Source organism: Bombina bombina, chromosome 11 (assembly GCF_027579735.1).
Source record: "Bombina bombina isolate aBomBom1 chromosome 11, aBomBom1.pri, whole genome shotgun sequence".
In the NCBI taxonomy this organism is placed as follows: Eukaryota; Metazoa; Chordata; class Amphibia; order Anura; family Bombinatoridae; genus Bombina; species Bombina bombina.
In genome coordinates, this window is record NC_069509.1 from 121,292,098 (window position 1) to 121,311,253 (window position 19,156).

The window sequence follows — 19,156 nt, forward strand, 5'->3', positions numbered from 1 at the left end:
CAGTAAACACGTTACACTTCCCCCTGTTCTCCTCTCCCTCTCAGCCTCCTATAGCAGATATGTAGCTGCTCCCGCAGTTTCTTATCCTCCCCTCACACCCAGGTTGAGGTTCACCTCCCCCAGTTCCTGCTATACACGCAGGTGCGAACCTCCCAGCTCCGGCTGATCCCAGGCCCTCCCTTTACCTCCAGACCCCACCCTCATCTCGTAGCACCGCCGGTCTCACAAGTTTTGACAGTTTTGCAGTGATCAGGACATTAATAGCTTTGCGGAAAAAGCGTCGAACCTGAACAATGTCCCGGGACACCGAGGAGGTGGCCAAGATCACCGAGAACACTTACAAAGTGAGGATGGAGTACACCCGGGCAATGGAGGGTTATTTATGGCTGGGGTAACAGAAGGGGCTCTTGGGGAACTACGAGTGTCAACATGAAGCGATGTTTGGTGGTAAAGTTAAATACATAGTGGAAGTGCTTTACTTCTAATTGATAAAGAGTAATTAAAAAAATATTAACTGTACAAAGGTAAACTATTACCTGGTGTTACTTTATTAATTAATGCTCTAATCTACTACCTGATAACAAAACTAGTGTATAACATTACCTGCTGTAACAGAATATTAGTACAAAAGTAATGGGGTGACAATATTGCCTGGTGTCAGACAGCAAGGGACATTGCCTCAGTGGGAAATGGAGCAAAACACATGTAATAGGAAGTGGTGGGATAATAAGAAAAATGAAAGGTAGTCATCTGTATTACAGGAGAGGCGGAGCGTGAAGGGGAATATTCTGACATGTAGTTTAACAGTGGGTATTGTTAGAATAAAATAGATAATGCTGTGATAGCATTGTATTTATAGGGCTGGTTTAGCTCCTTGGTTATGTGACACTGCAGCCATATACAGCTGTCAATTGGTTAAATATTTGCTAGGGGAATAGTAAAGGGATATGAAACTGAACATTTTTCTTTTATGATGTAGATACTAAAGTCGATTTATCAACCCCTTCGCCCCGCTAAGGCTGCAGGTTCTCACAAGAGAACCTGCAGTTTGTATTTAACCTTTTGCCACCTCTTAGGCAAATTTCAATCTCCCCCCAGTCTCGTCTGACCGGGGAGATGGACAGCTCCTGCACGCGCATGATTGGCTGTGTGCGGGCAGGAGGCAGGATTGTACGCAAGCGCAAAATAGCGCTCGGGTGCAATGCTGAGGGTCCGGCAGCGGAGTTTAGCCGCCAGAAGCGAGCTGCGGCGAACAGGGGCGTATGTGCGCCCCTGTCCGTCACAGCTTGATAAATCGACCCCAAAGTATGCAATTTTAAAGTGAAAGTAAATCCTAGCGTTTTGAAAACGCTAGGATTGACTTTTGAAACAAATAAAGGGGACTTTCATTCATGAAGTATAAGATACTTCATGTAGAAAGCGCCTTTATTTGTTTTAAACGATCGCCGTTTTTAGCTGCTACATCAGCACACGGCTAAAAAAATTTTTTGCTAAGAGGTGACGTTTTCACCTCTTAGCCAATAGCAGTGGGGTAAATCTGTTTTCCGTAGGCGCCAAGCCGGATTTACCGCACGGCTATTAGCTAAGAGGTGAAAACGTCACCTACCTCTTAGCAAAAATTTTTTTTAGCCGTGTGCTGATGTAGCAGCTAAAAACGGCTATCGGTTAAAACAAAGGAGCTTTCTACATGATGTAGCTTATACTTCATGAATGAAAGTCCCCTTTATTTGTTTCTAAAGTCAATCCTAGCGTTTGTAAAACGCTAGGATTTACTTTCACTTTAAACCACTTTCTAACTTACTTCTAATATCAATTTTTCTTTGCTCTCTTGGTATTTTTTTGTTGAAAAGCAGTGATGTAAGCTTAGGAGCCAGCTCATTTCTAGAGCACTATATGGCAGCAGTTTTGCAAGAATGTTATCCATTTGCAAAAGCACTAGAATCCAGCACTAATTCTTGCCATGTAGTTCTCCAGACACCAACCTCAACACCGAATATGATAGGAAAGAAGCAAATTTGATAATAAAAGTAAACTAGAACCTTTTTAAAATGATATTCTCTGTCTAAATCACAAAATAACATTTTTGTGTTTCAAATCGGTTATATTTAAAGGGATATGAAACCTAAACAATTTATTTGGTGATTCAGAGCATACCTTTAAAAAAATAAATACAAACAAAATGCCAATATACTTCTGTTATCAAATTGGCTTTGTTCCTATGATATTCTTTGTTGAAGAGATAACTAGATAGGCATCTGGGCAACTACATGGCAGGAAATAGTGCTGTGCTCTTGCCAAAGGAAAACATTCATGCAGAATTGCTGTCATATAGTGCTCAGGAGCTTACATCCCTGCTTTTCAACAAAAGATACCAAGAAAGAATAAAAAAATGAATAGAAGTAAATTAGAAAGTTGTTTAAAATCACATGCTCTATCTGAATCATGAAAGAAAAAGTTTGGTTTTCATATCCCTTTAACAAAGATGTATTTTAGATGGTAAATATTATTTGGAGTGTTACATAAAGGTATGATCATTGTGTTGGTAGAGTATTGAGGAATTGCACTGAGGAGGTTTCCTGTGTGAGTATAAAAATCACCAAGGTGTATTAAACCCATTGCCTATAGTAATGATGTATGAAAGGAAAGCAGAATAATGTGTGCTGGACGGCAACAATTATCACTGGGGGCATATAAGTGTCACAGGCAGTGTTGCTGTCTTTTTTTAAAGGGACACTGAACCCAATTTTTTTCTTTAGTGATTTAGATAGAGCATGCAATTTTAAACAACTTTCTAATTTACTCCTATTACCAATTTTTCTTCGTTCTCTTGCTTTCTTTATTTGAAAAATAAGGCATTTAAGTTATTTTTTTTTTGTTCAGGACCATGGAAAGCACTTGTTTACTGGTAGGTGAATTTACCCACCAATCAGCAAGAACAACACAGTGTGTTCACCAAAAATGGGCCGGCATCTAAACTTACATTCTTGCATTTTAAATAAAGATACCAAGAGCATGAAAAGAATTTGCTAATAGGAGTAAATTAGAAAGTTGCTTAAAATTGCATGCTCTATCTGAATCACGATAGAAAAAATTTGGGTTCAGTGTCCCTTTAAGTAATTTCATTTAGCTTACCTTTCTGCAATTATATAATTAACATAGTGACTTTAATTTCTTGGCAGCCAGAAAGGGCTGCACCACAAAGCTATAAAGTGTTTGAATTTCTTGATGCTGAAACTCAGTATCTGGAATAAATTAAATATTTAAATACAAGAGAGAGTACTTATCATTCAGTTTTAGATTTCATTTAGGAGATTGTATTAGCTTTCCATGCTGAAATCTTTCTAGTTTATTTGAAGGGAAATATCTGATTTATGTATTGGTTGTTTACAATGTGTTGTATGTTACGTAAATGATTTGTCAATATGGCTTGATGGTATAAATTTAAAATTCTGGAAGTATCACCTGGAAGGGAATGAGTAATGGAATTTAGAATTTATATAGAAATACATTATGCTGTAGACTCTAGTCCAGGGTTCTTCAAAAATGTTCCCTAAGACCCAGTGCAATGATACCACATACCTTTTCAACCCTATTTATATGCTTGGTCTGAAAATCTCTGAAGTAATATACAAAATAGCTGCAATTTTTGGCAAAGTGAGTAAAATGTGTGCGTACTTTATTTCTGATTGTAGTCAAACTTACAGTGTTGTAAAAGGTAATAACACATATACACTCTCTTACACCACACACACTGTTATACAACACACACACACACTGTTATATAACACACACACACACACTGTTATACCACACACACACACACTGTTATACCACACACACACTCTGTTATACACACACCACACACACACTTTTATACAACACACACACTGTCATACAACACACACACACACCACACACACTGTCATATAACACACACACACACTACACACACTGTTATACCACACACACACACTTTTATACAACACACACTGTCATACAACACACACTACACACACTCTTATATTACACATGCGCGCACACACACACACTCTCCTACAACACGCACACCACACACACTCTCCTACATTACACGCACACCACACACACACACAATCTCATACATTACACACCCACCACACGTTATCTTACAACACACACACTGTCATAAAATACACACAAATACCACACACAAGTATCGAACCAATAAACATTGTGTTGCGACCCAGTAATGGGTCCGACTTGTGGTTTGAAGAACCCTGCTCTATTCTGTAGAACATATACTTCAGTTTGAAAAATAACACTGGAAGGTTTTGTTGAAGAAAAAATAACATAAGGCAGCTGTTCCAAATTTAAAAGGTTATAATTGTACAATTAAACAGGATTACAGAAAAATGACAACAGGTCAAATATTGTAAATAGGTAATATGGCAAATGACCCATTATAAAACAGGGTTATTTAATTTTCTTCTAAAGATAGCAAATACTATGGTTTTTGTATATCACAAAGGCAAAGGGCAGATTTTTTTTTTCTTTTTTATTATACTGCAGGGTTTGTTCGTTCAAAAGCTACCCTATCTCACTTTTAGTTTATTTGCTGTACTTTGACACTAGTGTCATAGACACTAACATTTAAGTGTTTTAGACATACTGTTTATAAAGCAAGTTAAATCCTATATGCCTCAGTGGATTTCAGCTTAAAAGTTTTTATTTACACCTCAACAGTTTGTAGATTGATGATCTCAGAACACCAGTCTTAGAGTCAATCCTGTATGCCAGTAAGTGCTGATTTTGAGTTCTGTTTATCAAGGTCAGCTTTGTTATAAACTTCCTTGTTGAGCTGTATCTCTATAATCTCACATGGCACGTAAAACTACAGCCGTTTTTCACTGAGACACACCCAATGTGTTGCCATTCAAGTTATTGTCTATTAAAAAGTGAGTGCTGTAAGCAGGGGACACACTCTTGACAAAAGGGTAGGTGAGCTGTATCAGAGTATGAGCCCATGGGATAAATCTAATTGTTTAAGAGAGAGCTTACTCTGCCAGAGCGAAGGAATGCAGTATATGGTTCCTACTGTATCTGTGGAGACCTTGGAACTCTGGGAAGAAGAGATATGTACGTGATAGGGCATTTTTGACACTTGTCAGGGCTAAAATGGCTTGTGCATGCATAGGTATAGAACTATATCATATGTATTATTAGAGACATCCAGACCTCCAAAACTTTACTTCCTCCTAACCTCTTTTTATTATTATTGGTTCCTAAAATGTGCCTGGTTTCTTTATGTACTGACAGGATAATGAATTGTATTATAGATTTGTTAGCCCATGGTGCATTAGACACAGTAGGAGTTCATAACAGAGCAAATGTATAATGCAAGTCCCAAAAGATTCCATAATGTTTATAGTTAAAAAAAAATCACAGAGAGCCACAACCTCCTACATTATATTTGTTGGATTTTGTTACTTTATATCTAATCTTTAAATCCTTCCTTATATATTATTCCTTATATATTCAGCCAAACCTCTAAATGTTATATCTATCCGTTAGCCCTTGATGCAGTTAAAAGGAACTGAACCCAATTTTTTTCTTTTGTGATTCAGATAGAGCATGCAATTTTAAGCAACTTTATAATTTACTTCTATTATCAAATTTTCTTCATTCTCTTGGTATCTTTATTTGAAAAGCAAGAATGTAAGTTTAGATGCCGGCCCATTTTTGGTGAACAACCTGGGTTGTTCTTGCTGATTGGTGGATAAATTCACCCACCAATAAACAAGTGCTGTCCAGGGTCTGACCCAAAAATTGGCTGGCTCCTTAGCTTAGATGCCTTCTTTTTCAAATAAAGATAGCAACAGAACAAAGAAAAAATAATTATAGGAGTAAATTAGAAAGTTGCTTCAAATTGCATGCTCTATCTGAATCACGAAAGAAAAAATTTGGGTTCATTGTCCCTTTAACTAACAATTTTACCTACTCTTTAATATTAAAGTGATGGTAAACTAGGATATATAAGTTTGGTGTAAATTAAAGAGCATGGTTAAACTGTGCAAATCCACTTACCTTTTTTTTTTTTTTATTACGTGTCTCATTACATTTCCCTATTCCAGCCAATCCCAATACTTGTCGTGTGACTCGCTATATTTAATGCAGAGTCGATATGGGCAATAAACACATGCATAATAGCGTTCTCCTTGCCAGAAGCCATCAGCCAATCAGAGTATTTTTTGGCCATGACGTCACTGTGCTCTTGTATGTGATGCCCACACATGCACAATATTGAGGAAGGGGCAGTCCACGTGACAATATGGTAAACAATGAATAGAGTGTTTACCCCTTCCCGACATTAGGGCGTTCCATTCTGTCCTAACGGCGCTTCCTGAATGGGATGGCGGCCTGGATGGCGTGCCTAGTGTCAATCCCATTGTTGAAATCTCACAATCGCATGATTTCAATTTGTTTAAATCGGATGTAGACAGATTAGACCAGTCATCAAAAGGGTTACTATCAGATTCATTATTTACCTGGACTCGAACCAAGAACATAATCACTTATCGTTATTTACAATAAGTATAATTGTGAAATAAATATTAGATATTGCATAACATTTTTTTTTATACACTTACTACTAATAATGCTCATTTTATTATAGGGGAATGACTGCTTGCTCCGTGTTTGTCTACATACGCTTCATCCAAGTAAACTGTTTTTTTGTGATTTACTGTTTAGCTGGAGATTTAGAGCATACGCAATTGGTCGCTCGTGTTGCAGATGTCGATCAGCTAAATTCTCTCCGCCCACATTTTTTTTTTTTATCTACAACTCTGTGACGTGTAGAGCGGTCCAGCCCGATCTACACGTCACATAAGTAAAGACAGGAAACATAAAGAGGGCGGAGAGAAGGTAATGACGTACAGATTATACGTTTTGCTATATATTAAAAGCTATTTTTTTTTTTCTTCTAACAAATTGATAGTGCTTTTTCATTTAAACAACTTTCCAATACACTTCTATTATCTAAGTTGCTTCATTCTCTTGGTATCCTTTGTTCAAGAAACAGCAATGCACAAGGGTGAGCCAATAACATAAGGCATATATGTGCAGCCACCAATCAGCAGCTCTGAGCCTACCTAGGTATGCTTTTCAACAAACAATACCAAGAGTGTGAAACACATACCAGATAAGTAAATTGGAAAGTTGTTTAAAATTGCATGCTCTATATAATTCATGAAAGAGATTTTTTTGGGGGGTCTCATGTCCCTTTAAGAATCATATTGTTAAACTATGTACTTGAAGTTACAACCATATTGTTTACCATCACTTTAAGTTACAAATTTAAAAAAGCAGATTTTTTTTTTTGTATGTCAGTCAAAACACATTATTTATTTTTTTTTTTATTATTTTTTTTTTTCTTTCATAATGCAGATCACATGCTCTGACTAATGAAGTTCACGTCCCTTTAAGTTAGTCTTAAACTTTACCCTATGTAATTTTTTTTTTTTTTTTAATCAGAGGATTCTTACTTGCTTGGTGTTGCACTATTTTCGTTACTGTTTGCTGATTATTAAAAAAAAATATACATTATTTCTCTTTCTGAACACTGAATTTTCTATATGCAGCCATGTTTTGCCCATATACTTAAACACTGCTTTTTTTTTTTTTTTTTTTTTTTTTTTTTTTACTTTTCTTTTAGACATGTGTTAAAAATACTGGGTAGGTCACTCAGACCTGTTTTTAGTTGTGAATAGGTGTGTCTCAAGCAAGGGGAAAAAAAGCTTTTGCAGCAAAGAACAACTTCTGCCATCGGCCTGTTTTGTTTTGGCTGCATATGTCATTGGCTAAAAGAATCAAGGATGTTTTTAAAAAAAAAAAAAAAAAAAAACATTTTACCTTTTATTCTTATGTTTATAGCTTTGTGAAGGCAGCAGCTGTTATTTGTTGTCACAAAACAACTCTGCAAATTGATCTATTTTATCCTGGGTTCTTTTTTTTAAGGAACAGTAACTTTTACTTACAGATAATATTTGTTTAATTTCTTGGAACGCTAACTCATTGTCTGCAAAACAGCGCTGCAACACAGCCAACAGCTTAAAAGTTAAAGGGACACTGAACCCAAATTTTCCTTTCTTGATTCAGATAGAACATGCAATTTTAATTTCTAATTTACTCCTATTATCAATTTTTCTTCGTTCTCTTGCTATCTTTATTTGAAAAGAAGGCGTCTAAGCTTTTTTTTGGTTCAGATCTCTGGAAAGCACTTTTTTATTGGTGGATGAATTTATCCACCAATCAGCAAGGACAACTCAGGTTGTTCACTAAAAATGGGCCGGCATCTAAACTTACATTCTTGCATTTCAAATATAGATACCAAGAGAATGAAGAAAATTTGATAGTAGGAGTAAATTAGAAAGTTGCTTAAAATTTCATGCTCTATCTGAATCACGAAAGAAAAAATTTGGGTTCAGTGTCCCCTTAACTTGCACTATTTAAAGGACCACTCAATGCAGTACAATTACATAATTAACTGCATTATAAAAAGACTACTCAGAATTTTAAATAAGCAGATTTTTTTTCTCCCATTTCCTGCCCCCTGTATCATGTGTAGGACATCAACCAATCACAGACTAGTATACGTATACCCTGTGTTGTTGTGCACATTCTCAGTAGGATCTTGTTCCACAGAAAGTGTGTAAAATCTGATAATGAAAGTAAATTAGAAAGTTGTTTAAAACTGCAAGCTCCATCTGAATCGTGAAAGAAACATTTGGGATTTCATAGCCATTTATGTTTCAGACAGAAGATGTTGTGTCTTGGGGAGCTGTCTGTGGTTAGGGACTTGGGTTTTACTGTATAAGAACTTGATTCACCATTGATAAAGTAATATTACTTAGGAGGAAAGTTTTCTCTTCTCTTTTTTTTTTTTTTTTTTTTTTTTGTTCATAAAAAGAATGCCAGAACAAAATGCTGGAAAAATGATTTTTGATTTGAAGTTGGAGATATATTTTAGTTTAGGTGTAATTTGGAATTGTTCTTCTCTCAGAAGTGTTAAAGGGATAGGATCCCCCCCCCAAAAAAAAAATAATAATAATAATAATCTTTAACTTGTTTAAAACTTCTATATATAATAAATATATTTGTAATTGGTACCTCCTAAAGTTTTCTTTTCATTTTAATGATAAATTTAATACTGGGCCAAACCCATTTTATATTCATTAGATGAGCCCTATTACGATGTTCTACCTAGGTAGAAACGTCCATGGCGGCCTGAGTGCGCAATTAGTTTTTTTTATTGAAAACGCAAGCACAGAGTCTTCCCCCCTTTCTCCACTAACCAGCGTTGTGTCATTCTCCAAGCGGCATGCTGGGTAGTTGATTTGCTTATCCATTTAAAAAAAAAAAAAATAGTGTTGGCTTTGTGTTTCCGTCCAAAGTGCGCATATGAAGGGGAACCTACATCACAGGCATATTAAAATGAATGGGCGCAGCCTTTCTCCATTGCATGGGGGCGGTAGCGCATTATCAAACTTTTCCTCATTTTATGGATAAGGATAATTTAAACATTTTATATTAAAGGTATGTAGAAGCTTCGGTTGTAAACAAAAATAGTTTTATTTCATTACTTATTGAATATTAATTTAAAGTGAGTAAATTTTGATGCTAAAGTGCCCGTTTTTTAAAAAATTCGATTAAAAACAGGGGCACTTTAATTCATAAAAATTTACATTTCACTCGTGTTGTGAAAAAATACTTACCTTTTAATATTGACAGCCGCTCCAGCTTCCTCCGCCCGTCGCAAAGCCTCTTCCTGGATCTAAAATGAGGAATCCGGCTTCCTCCAATCACGGCATTGAATCAAACACTGATTCCCCAGGGGGGGAAGCCATGATTGGAGGATGACTGATCCATCATTTCTGATGTCAGGGGGAAGTTGGAGCGGCTGTCAAGATTAAAAGGTAAGTATTTTTTCACAACGAGTGAAATGTAAGTTTTGATGAATTAAAGTGCCCCTGTTTTTTAATCGAATTTTTAAAAAACGGGCACTTTAACATCAAAATTTACATTCACTTTAAGCATAAATGCTGAACAATTTCTAACCCTTTAATGACGAATAAACATATGACCCATTTATCCTAAATATTGCTAGATAATACAGAATTGGGACCTCACTGCAGGTCTTTTATTGTAGCGATTTACTGTAGGAGGATGCATCTTCACTACCCCCAACAGAAAAAATAAATTCTGCTGCAGTGGCCTTAGTAGCTTAGTGTTAGCAACACCCTCCCATCCTTAACCTAAACAGTTTTGTCCCTTTTAAAGGGACAGTAAACACCTTGTAATGACAAGCTATTTATGTTGTGTTGCTATAGAATAACATATCAGCCAAATCCTAAATTCAAGTCCTGATTCAAATAGAAATTGTGAGTTTAAACAACTTTTCTCTTATATAGGTGGTATCCTATGTTGAAAGTGCAGCAATGCACTACTAGGAACTAGCTGAACACATCAGTAAACCAATGCCATGCGGCATGTATTTGCAGCCACCAATCAGCAGCTAACTCTCAGCTCCTGAGCCTACCTAAGTATTATTTTTTAACAAAGGATACCAAGCAATGAAGCAAATTTAGATAATAGAAGTATATTGGAAAGCCGTTTAAAATTGTATGCTATATCTGAATCATGAAATAAAATTTGTTGGTTTCATGTCCCTTTTTTTTTTTTTTTTTTTTTTACTTTTATTTATTGTCAGAAGAGAAACAAATGATAACTCCAGTCAAGATGTATTTCATGACAGAACAATATTCTAATAATCCTAATCTTTAACAATGATATTAGTCATACAAAGCATACTAGAAAGCCCCATTAGATTGTGCAACGGTTCCATATGAAGACAGATGCCTGGAGCTCAGGAACTCCAGCTCTTGTCTGTAACTTAACAGGCGACACTGCCGAAGCTTCCTGCAGCTCCAACGTGTGTGTATATGTATGTGTGTGTGTGTTGTATGTGTGTGTGTGTGTGTGTGTGTATATATATATATATATATATATATATATATATATATATATATATATATATATATATATATATATATATATATATATATATATATATATATATATATATATATATATATATATATGGGACAGAAAGCGAAAAAAGTGGTAGAAGGCGCTAGACTGAGGGGGTGGAAAAGAGATATAGGGGAGAATCTAATCTCAATCTAGTAGGTAGAATCCCCCGGGAGCAAAAAACCAACCATATAGCAGCTATCCCTTGGTGAGCAGAGCAATTGTGCTGGCCGAGAAGAACAGGGAATCCCCGGCTGGCACAGTGCTTATCCCCCTATGTAAATATGTATCTGAAGAGGCTATGATAAGGGATATGATAGCGCTGGTTGTTAGGAAACAATGTAAAACACAATTAATATGTGTGACTAAATGCCAATTATAATACAGAATACACAACAAATCAAACACAATGTTAAAAAAACACTATAAAATAGAGTGGAGAGTTGAATACAAAATGTCCCAAATACTGGAGAACTTATATGTTGTATATATACAGTGGTAGAATTCGAGACTTGGGATGTGGGTGAAATGCACACTTACAGAAATGAACCTCAATCGTATGAGGTAAGGAAACAGCACATCAGGGAGTCACTCTTAGTAGGCTTGGCCCCTTAGGGTATAGGGGAAACTTCCAAACAATAGGCTTGTCTTTTTCCCTTCTGGTTGGTAAAAACAGTCCGTTCATATAAGGTGAAGTCTTCACCTTATATGAACGGACTGTTTTTACCAACCAGAATCTCTGGTGCAATATACTTTACAGATAAGCGTTTTTAACCTATCCACTGATCTCAGTATTTTGTGGATACTTGCTGCTACATTTGCGGTTTCTTTGGCTACCTGTGGCCATTTCACTAGCTGTGGTCATTCCACTGCAGTTATTAGTACACAGTGCATATATTGGACTGCATTTGCTGTATATCGCTGTACAAATACCTCATACTTGTGAGGATTTTTGATGTAAGCAGGCATTTTTAGGAGTGTACATATGTGAATAAAATGTTTGATTTTTAAACGATATCACACTATTTTGGTATTTCTTTCTCTTATATATTGTTTACACTACCATCCTGAGAGGACCCATACCAAAAGAGGCCGAGGAAAAAGGCTCCAACTCCCTGAAGTTTCACATACACCCGGGAAAGCAGAAGGGAAAAAGACAAGCCTATTGTTTGGAAGTTTCCCCTATACCCTAAGGGGCCAAGCCTACTAAGAGTGACTCCCTGATGTGCTGTTTCCTTACCTCATACGATTGAGGTTCATTTCTGTAAGTGTGCATTTCACCCACATCCCAAGTCTCGAATTCTACCACTGTATATATACAACATATAAGTTCTCCAGTATTTGGGACATTTTGTATTCAACTCTCCACTCTATTTTATAGTGTTTTTTTAACATTGTGTTTGATTTGCTGTGTATTCTGTATTATAATTGGCATTTAGTCACACATATTAATTGTGTTTTACATTGTTTCCTAACAACCAGCGCTATCATATCCCTTATCAATATATATAGTGTAAACAGGAAACATCACTCTCTGGGCTTAAATGCAAATCATTTTTTTGGTAACGTTTCGGGGAATGCTCCCCTTCATCAGACCAAAAATACACAAGTGAACCAAACATTTATACACACACACATAAGCCCCTTCCCCAGTGCAAAAAAACGCCAAACATTGTTGCCAAGGCAACCAGATTGCAACACATATCCCCATAAACAATTAATTACAATATAGTTTAAACATCAATGAATAAATCCTTATGTACAAATGAAAACACATAACCCCTTAATGCCATATTAGAATGTGCCCTACCATGATCGGATCTAACCCCTGGACAGATAAGATGTTAATCTCGCATATGCACATAACAAATGAAAAAATACTTCAATTATATTGTAACCGAGGGCAAAACCGGATCTAAAGCCTGTATATGCAAATAAATACACAGTAGCATAACCTTCATACGCTCAGTACAATTATGCAGTCACGTATATTTTTTAAAACCACCCTGAAATCCGTACCTGTGCTGGTCATACGTAAATTTTTGATCTGCAGTGAAACTGGAGCTCTATAAGGGAGAACGTGGTTATAGCCAGACAACAATACGAGGTAGACATGTGTTTTGTTTTTGGGTGTAGTTATCCATGCGATGAGCGTGGCTGCACCTGATCGTCTCAGAACAGGGGAGGGCTGTACATTTTTAGCCATTTTGGTCCTCTTTGGGCCGAAATTGGAATTGCACATTTTCGGCGGCCCAAATTTTGGTGCATCGCTAAGTATTATTCTTTATTTAGTTCTGTGTAACAGAATCAGATTTAACCGTTTTTGTTTTGTTACCAATTATTAAAATAAAGTATAGTCCTAGAAAACTATTATTATATGCAAAACAGTAAGTCAAGTAATGAACTCAAACAGCAGCTCTAGGCTGGCATCAAATTTAAAATATGCTACACAATAATTTTGCCGAAAATAAAAGGCAAGAAAACCGAAATAACAAAAAATGCTATTTTCAGCCGAAACTTTCTGCGGCCGAAATTTCGGTGCATCCCTAGTAATCAGTGTGTTAAGCGCATGCGTATCTTACTTTGTAGTCCCTCCCCCGGTCCCTCCAGTGGGCTAACATGATACGTTGAAAATGACAAGCCCCTATACAAATCGGGAAGTCCAATGCGTATGAGCGTGTGCTGCCCTAGTGTATGAGGGAATATAGTATAGATACCTAGACCTATGAGGCTTGTAATAGACTAAGACCTACTCAAATGGAGATGCCAGTGATTAATGTTATACGGTAGACAGGAGTCAAACAAGCCCCGACACACTATATAGAGCTGGACCGTAGGGTAACATATAAAATATAGACAGGGGCCAGGTACAAAAGGAGTAATAATTCAAATACAGCATATTATATGGATAGGCCACTCAGGGATGCATATATAGATCCTCCTGTCCCTACGGTCATAAATACTTAGAAGGCATTGAACCTCGAATAATCTCTGTTTGATGTCTGGACAAAATGTCCCAGAGCATTCCAATGTGGGGTTCGCAGAAGCTGAATCGGTAATATATTACATGTAATGACATGTAGGCGGTCAGTAAGGGCTATGTATTATGCGCAAAAGCGGGTGTCCAATGGGTAAAAACAAACCATGCTAATAGAGGCTCATAGGATTGGTGGACAAGGGCAACCACCTATAAAGATCTGCTGATAAAAAGAAATAAACAAAATGTATTTAAACCTGAATGCATATGAGTATAGAACCCAAGTGTTTTCATTTGTACATAAGGATTTATTCATTGATGTTTAAACTATATTGTAATTAATTGTTTATGTGGATATGTGTTGCAATCTGGTTGCCTTGGCAACAATGTTTGGCGGTTTTTTGCACTGGGGGAGGGGCTTATGTGTGTATAAATGTTTGGTTCACTTTTGTATTTTTGGTCTGATGAAGGGGAGCATTCCCCGAAACGTTACCAAATAAATTGATTATTTGCATTTAAGCCCAGAGAGTGCTGCTTACTATTAATCGCCGCGGTTTAAAAACCGCAAGAGTAAGCGATTTTCTGGAAAAAAAACATTCTTTAATCTTAATGAAAACGGAGGCAGAGAGGGAGGATGAGAGGCGGACCAGGGTGCCGCCGTGGGCGGACCTGAGAATGCCCGCGAAACGGCCATTTTTGCAGAGAATTCTGAGTGTGTGGCAGCAACTGGCTTTCATCCTGCAGTCAGCTGGTATTGTGTGCGTGGTACATAAAATTCAAGATGAGTTCTGAAGAGCTGTCCGTGTCCAACAATAACGACGACGACGATGATGATGATGAAAATGATGTTGCTACAGAATTGTTGGTGCCAAAGAAAAATTCAACATCAGTTGTTTGTGAATATTTTGGATTCAGAAAAGAGGATGTGAAACAGAACCAAGTAATCTGCAAAACTTGTGGAACGAGTGTTGCAGCAAAACGAAGTAACACATCAAACCTGTTCCAGCACCTTAAACAGCGGCATAAGGAAATCTTTGAACGATGTATGTAAAAAAAAAAAAAACCCTGATAGAGAAAAGACAACACAAACAAGCTGTGAATCTAAAGTTGAGCAGCAGCAATCAATCATAAAGGCATTTGCAAACGCAGCACCATATGGGAAGACCTCAAAAAGGCATAGAGAAATAACCAATGCATTGCATATTATATAGACATGGTACCTGCATACACTGTTAGTAAAGAAGGCTTCAGAAGAATGATACACTCGACAAGAGATACCAAATGCCATCTCGCAATTACTTCTCAGTAGTTTCAATGCCAGAAAGGTATGCAAAATGCAAAGCTATAGTTGAATCTGAGCTAAATGACTGTCCAATAAAACATGACAATGTTGTGTGAACTTGTGTGTCATAAGACATAACTGGCTAGTGGCTACTATTTAATCACATCACAGGCAGCAAATTTTATTGTAACTATTTTTTGTTTTGTATTTTTATGCTCAAATAGTGTATTGGACATTGATAAACATGTACATTAAGTAGTGTTAAATAAATTAATAAATTGTTTAATGCTAAATGAAGGTGTTATAGTCATTTTTAATAATATCGCAATTAAATCGCAAGCACGTTTTTTTTTTTTCTCCAAAAAATTGCGATTTTTTTTTTTGGGTCATATTGCCCGTGTATATATATATATATATATATATATATATATATATATATATATATATATATATATATATATATATATATATATATAGGGTAAAGGGGTTAAAACCTAGTTTCTCAACCTGTGGTACGTTTACCCCTGGGTGTACTTGGGGCATTGGCAAGGGGTATTCCAGGGACTGGCCTTCATTTTTTTTTTTTTTTTCCTGACGTATCTATTGTAGACATTTTAATGAAAGTTGTGTTTCTCATTTCTACCCTCAAACTCTCCTAACAGGGCAGAGTGTGAGTATTTCTCTTCCTAGGTTGGCCCACTGTTCAATCACTGATTCACCTTAAATTGGTAAAACCTTTAGATTCTGGCTTTTTAGCGACCTATGAGGGCTGTAGTTGTCCTTCACTGATATGATCACAGAAAGTGTATTACTGTGACCAAGTGTCACACAAACAAATGGTAGATAAATGCCACTGTGAAATAGGTAAAGTGCGTCTTATTGAAGTGTGCTGCAGTAAAATGAGACCCAAAAACTGTTTATGAAATGGTTATAAATAATAGAAAGATAGTACCATAAATATTACTTCCATCATCATGAAGAAAATAGTTTATTTTCCTCTTTTTAATATAAGAAGCACATTAATTGCATATAATTATTAATATCCATGGACTATATACAGGTAGCCCTCAGTTTACGCCGGGGTTAGGTTCCAGAAGGAATGGTTGTAAATCGAAACCGTTGTAAATTGAAACCCAGTTTATAATGTAAGTCAATAGGAAGTGAGGGAGATAGGTTCCAGGCCCCTCTCAAAATTGTCATAATTAACCTCTAATACATTATTTTTAAAGCTTTGAAATGAAGACTTTAAATGCTAAAGAGCATTATAAGCCTAATAAAATAATCACAGAATATATAATTAAACTAAGTTAAATGAACAAAATAATTTGCTAAACAGCATTATAAACCTAATAAAATAATCACACAACACAGACTTCACTTGCATTTTTCTGCAAACAGTTCTTTCTATGCATTCCAATCTGGACTGATTTATAGACAGGAAGGTCTTGTTCCTTTGAAATCTGATCGATAGCTCAGGTCTGGTTAAACTGATTAATTTCAGCTTGCTTGGCTTTGCTGCAACACAAGCAGACAGCTCCACCTACTGGCTATTGTAATAAATGCACTGCTTCTCAATGCTTTTCAATAGCAGTCACATGACTGGAAAAAAAGGTTGTTATTCTGAACCGGTGTAAATTGAACCGTTGTAAAACGAGGGCCACTTGTATCTGTTTTTTATGTGTTTATTATTCACTGTTGTGATGTTGGCAAATTTTAAATTCCTATATATTTACTTCATTAATTTATCGGATACAAGCTTGTGAAATCACGTGATGCACATGATTTCCCTGTTTGCTCATGTAAAAGTCCAATAATATTTAAATTACAGTTGGGGTACATAGAAAACAAATCAATGTCTACAGGGGTAATTGTTACAAGAAGGTTGAGAAACACTGGGTTAAAGGACCAAATTTGTATCAAATTCATGATAAAAGGACAATGCAATAGCCCTTAGTCTGAACTTCAAATGAGTAGTAGATTTTTTTTTCTGACAAACTTTAAAGTTATGTCTCTTTCCTCCTCCTGTATCATGTGACAGCCATCAGCCAATCACAAAGGCATATACGTATATTCTGTGAATTCTTGCAAATGCTCAGTAGGAGCTGGTGACTCAAAAAGTGTAAATATAAAAACACTACACATTTTGTTAATGGACGTAAATAAGAAAGTTGTGAAAAATTGCATACTCTCTCAATCATGGGAAAATTTTAAGTAAAAATAAACACCCTCATTGCATAAGTCTGCACACCAGACTACATAATGGGGCTTTAGCTGTGTTCACCATTTACGAATCACATTCTAAATGATACCTTAGGTAATTGGCATACTCCTACCATCAATGTAAGTGATTCTGGTTAAACCCAGATTACAGTGCTGTTGCTGTTGGATTTCCGTGATTCTTTTGGGCTGCATCCTACTGGGAGAACTATGGTCCGCAAAGAAATTGTGAGAGTTAATTGTTTAAAATGATCAGGAGGGGATATAAACAAATATCAAAGGCTCTGGATTTTCTATGGAGCACTCTCAAAACCATCTTCAATAAGTGGGAAATAATGTGGCACCGCAGAGACCTTTAAAAAGATCAGGACGACTCTCCAAAGCGGATGAGAGGACGAGGAGAAAACTAATCAGTGAGGCTACCAAGAGGCCAACAGAAACACTGAAGGAACTACAATAATTCCTGGTCGGTACAATGTGACCACCATCTCTTGTATCCTGCACATGTCTGGGCTATGGGGAATAAATGCAAAATGTGGTTCCACAAAGTATTAGTTGTGTGGGGTGTGCAGACTTATGCAATCAAGGTGGTGTTTATTTTTATTTAAAATGTTCCTAATAATGAATTATTTTGTTTTTTTCCCTCTGGGTTTATGTTTGTTGGAAGATCACGTTACAGATGGAAAAAGTCTGACATTTACTTTGTTTATTTCTGTCTTTACATTAAAAAACCTGCAATTTCATAATGGTATGTAGACTTTTCATATTGACTGTATTACAGACAAACACAAATAGTGACCATATCTAAAACATAGAAACAATATCAATTGCTCTCTCAGGTGTATAAATCCTGCCCTTTTCATTGTTCAGCTAGTTACTGGACGTTCTGTGAATACCATTGTGTATGCTTGGTAGCTTAAAAATAAAGATATTAAAATTGTGCCCAGACTTCTTAAATACGCACATTCGTAGGCATCATCTCGCAGTATATATGTATATGTCACATGCTACAGGGGGGCAAGGATATGAAAATAAACTGAAGTTGTCAGAAAAAAAAATCTAGTATTCTTCTTAAAGTGATAGTAAATCCTAGCGTTTCTGAAACGCTAGGATTTACCAGTGCAACAAAATAAAGGGGACTTTCAGTCATAAAGTTTAAAATATTTCATGCTGAAATTTACTTTATTTGTCTGCAGTGTTTGCCGTGCTGAGCAGAACACTTTTTCAATGAGGTGACGTTTACACCTTTTAGCCAATAGCCGTGCGGGCCAGCTGGCATTATGCCGGATAGCTACCACGCTATTGGCTAAAATCACCTCCGTGATAAAATAGCGTTCTGCCGCCGGTATTTTATACTTCCTGACTGAAAGTCCCCTTTTTTTGTTGCATTGGTAAATCCTAGTGTTCAAATTTGCATCATTATCTTGTTATCCTTTGCTGAAGGAACAGCATCACACTACAGGCAGCTGGCTGAACACATCTAGTTAGCCAATCACAAGAGACAAATGTGTGCAGGATACGTGCATTTTCTTCTGAATCCACCAAGTTTAAACTTGACTTTCTTATCCTTTACATTCAATTAAATTCTATGCTTATAAAATGTATTTAGTGTT

The 19,156-nt window shown here is 36.4% G+C and overlaps 1 protein-coding gene across 1 annotated transcript in view; it reads left to right on the forward strand.

Annotated features, from left to right (window-relative positions):
• The first annotated feature begins 205 nt into the window (after positions 1–205).
• Positions 206–19,156, forward strand: part of BAIAP2L1 (BAR/IMD domain containing adaptor protein 2 like 1) — a 435,923-nt gene continuing 416,972 nt past the window's right edge. The window contains exon 1 of the mRNA XM_053694428.1: positions 206–344. Coding sequence (XP_053550403.1) covers positions 294–344 — 51 coding nt within the window. The 5' untranslated portion in view covers positions 206–293. The remainder of the gene's footprint in view (positions 345–19,156) is intronic.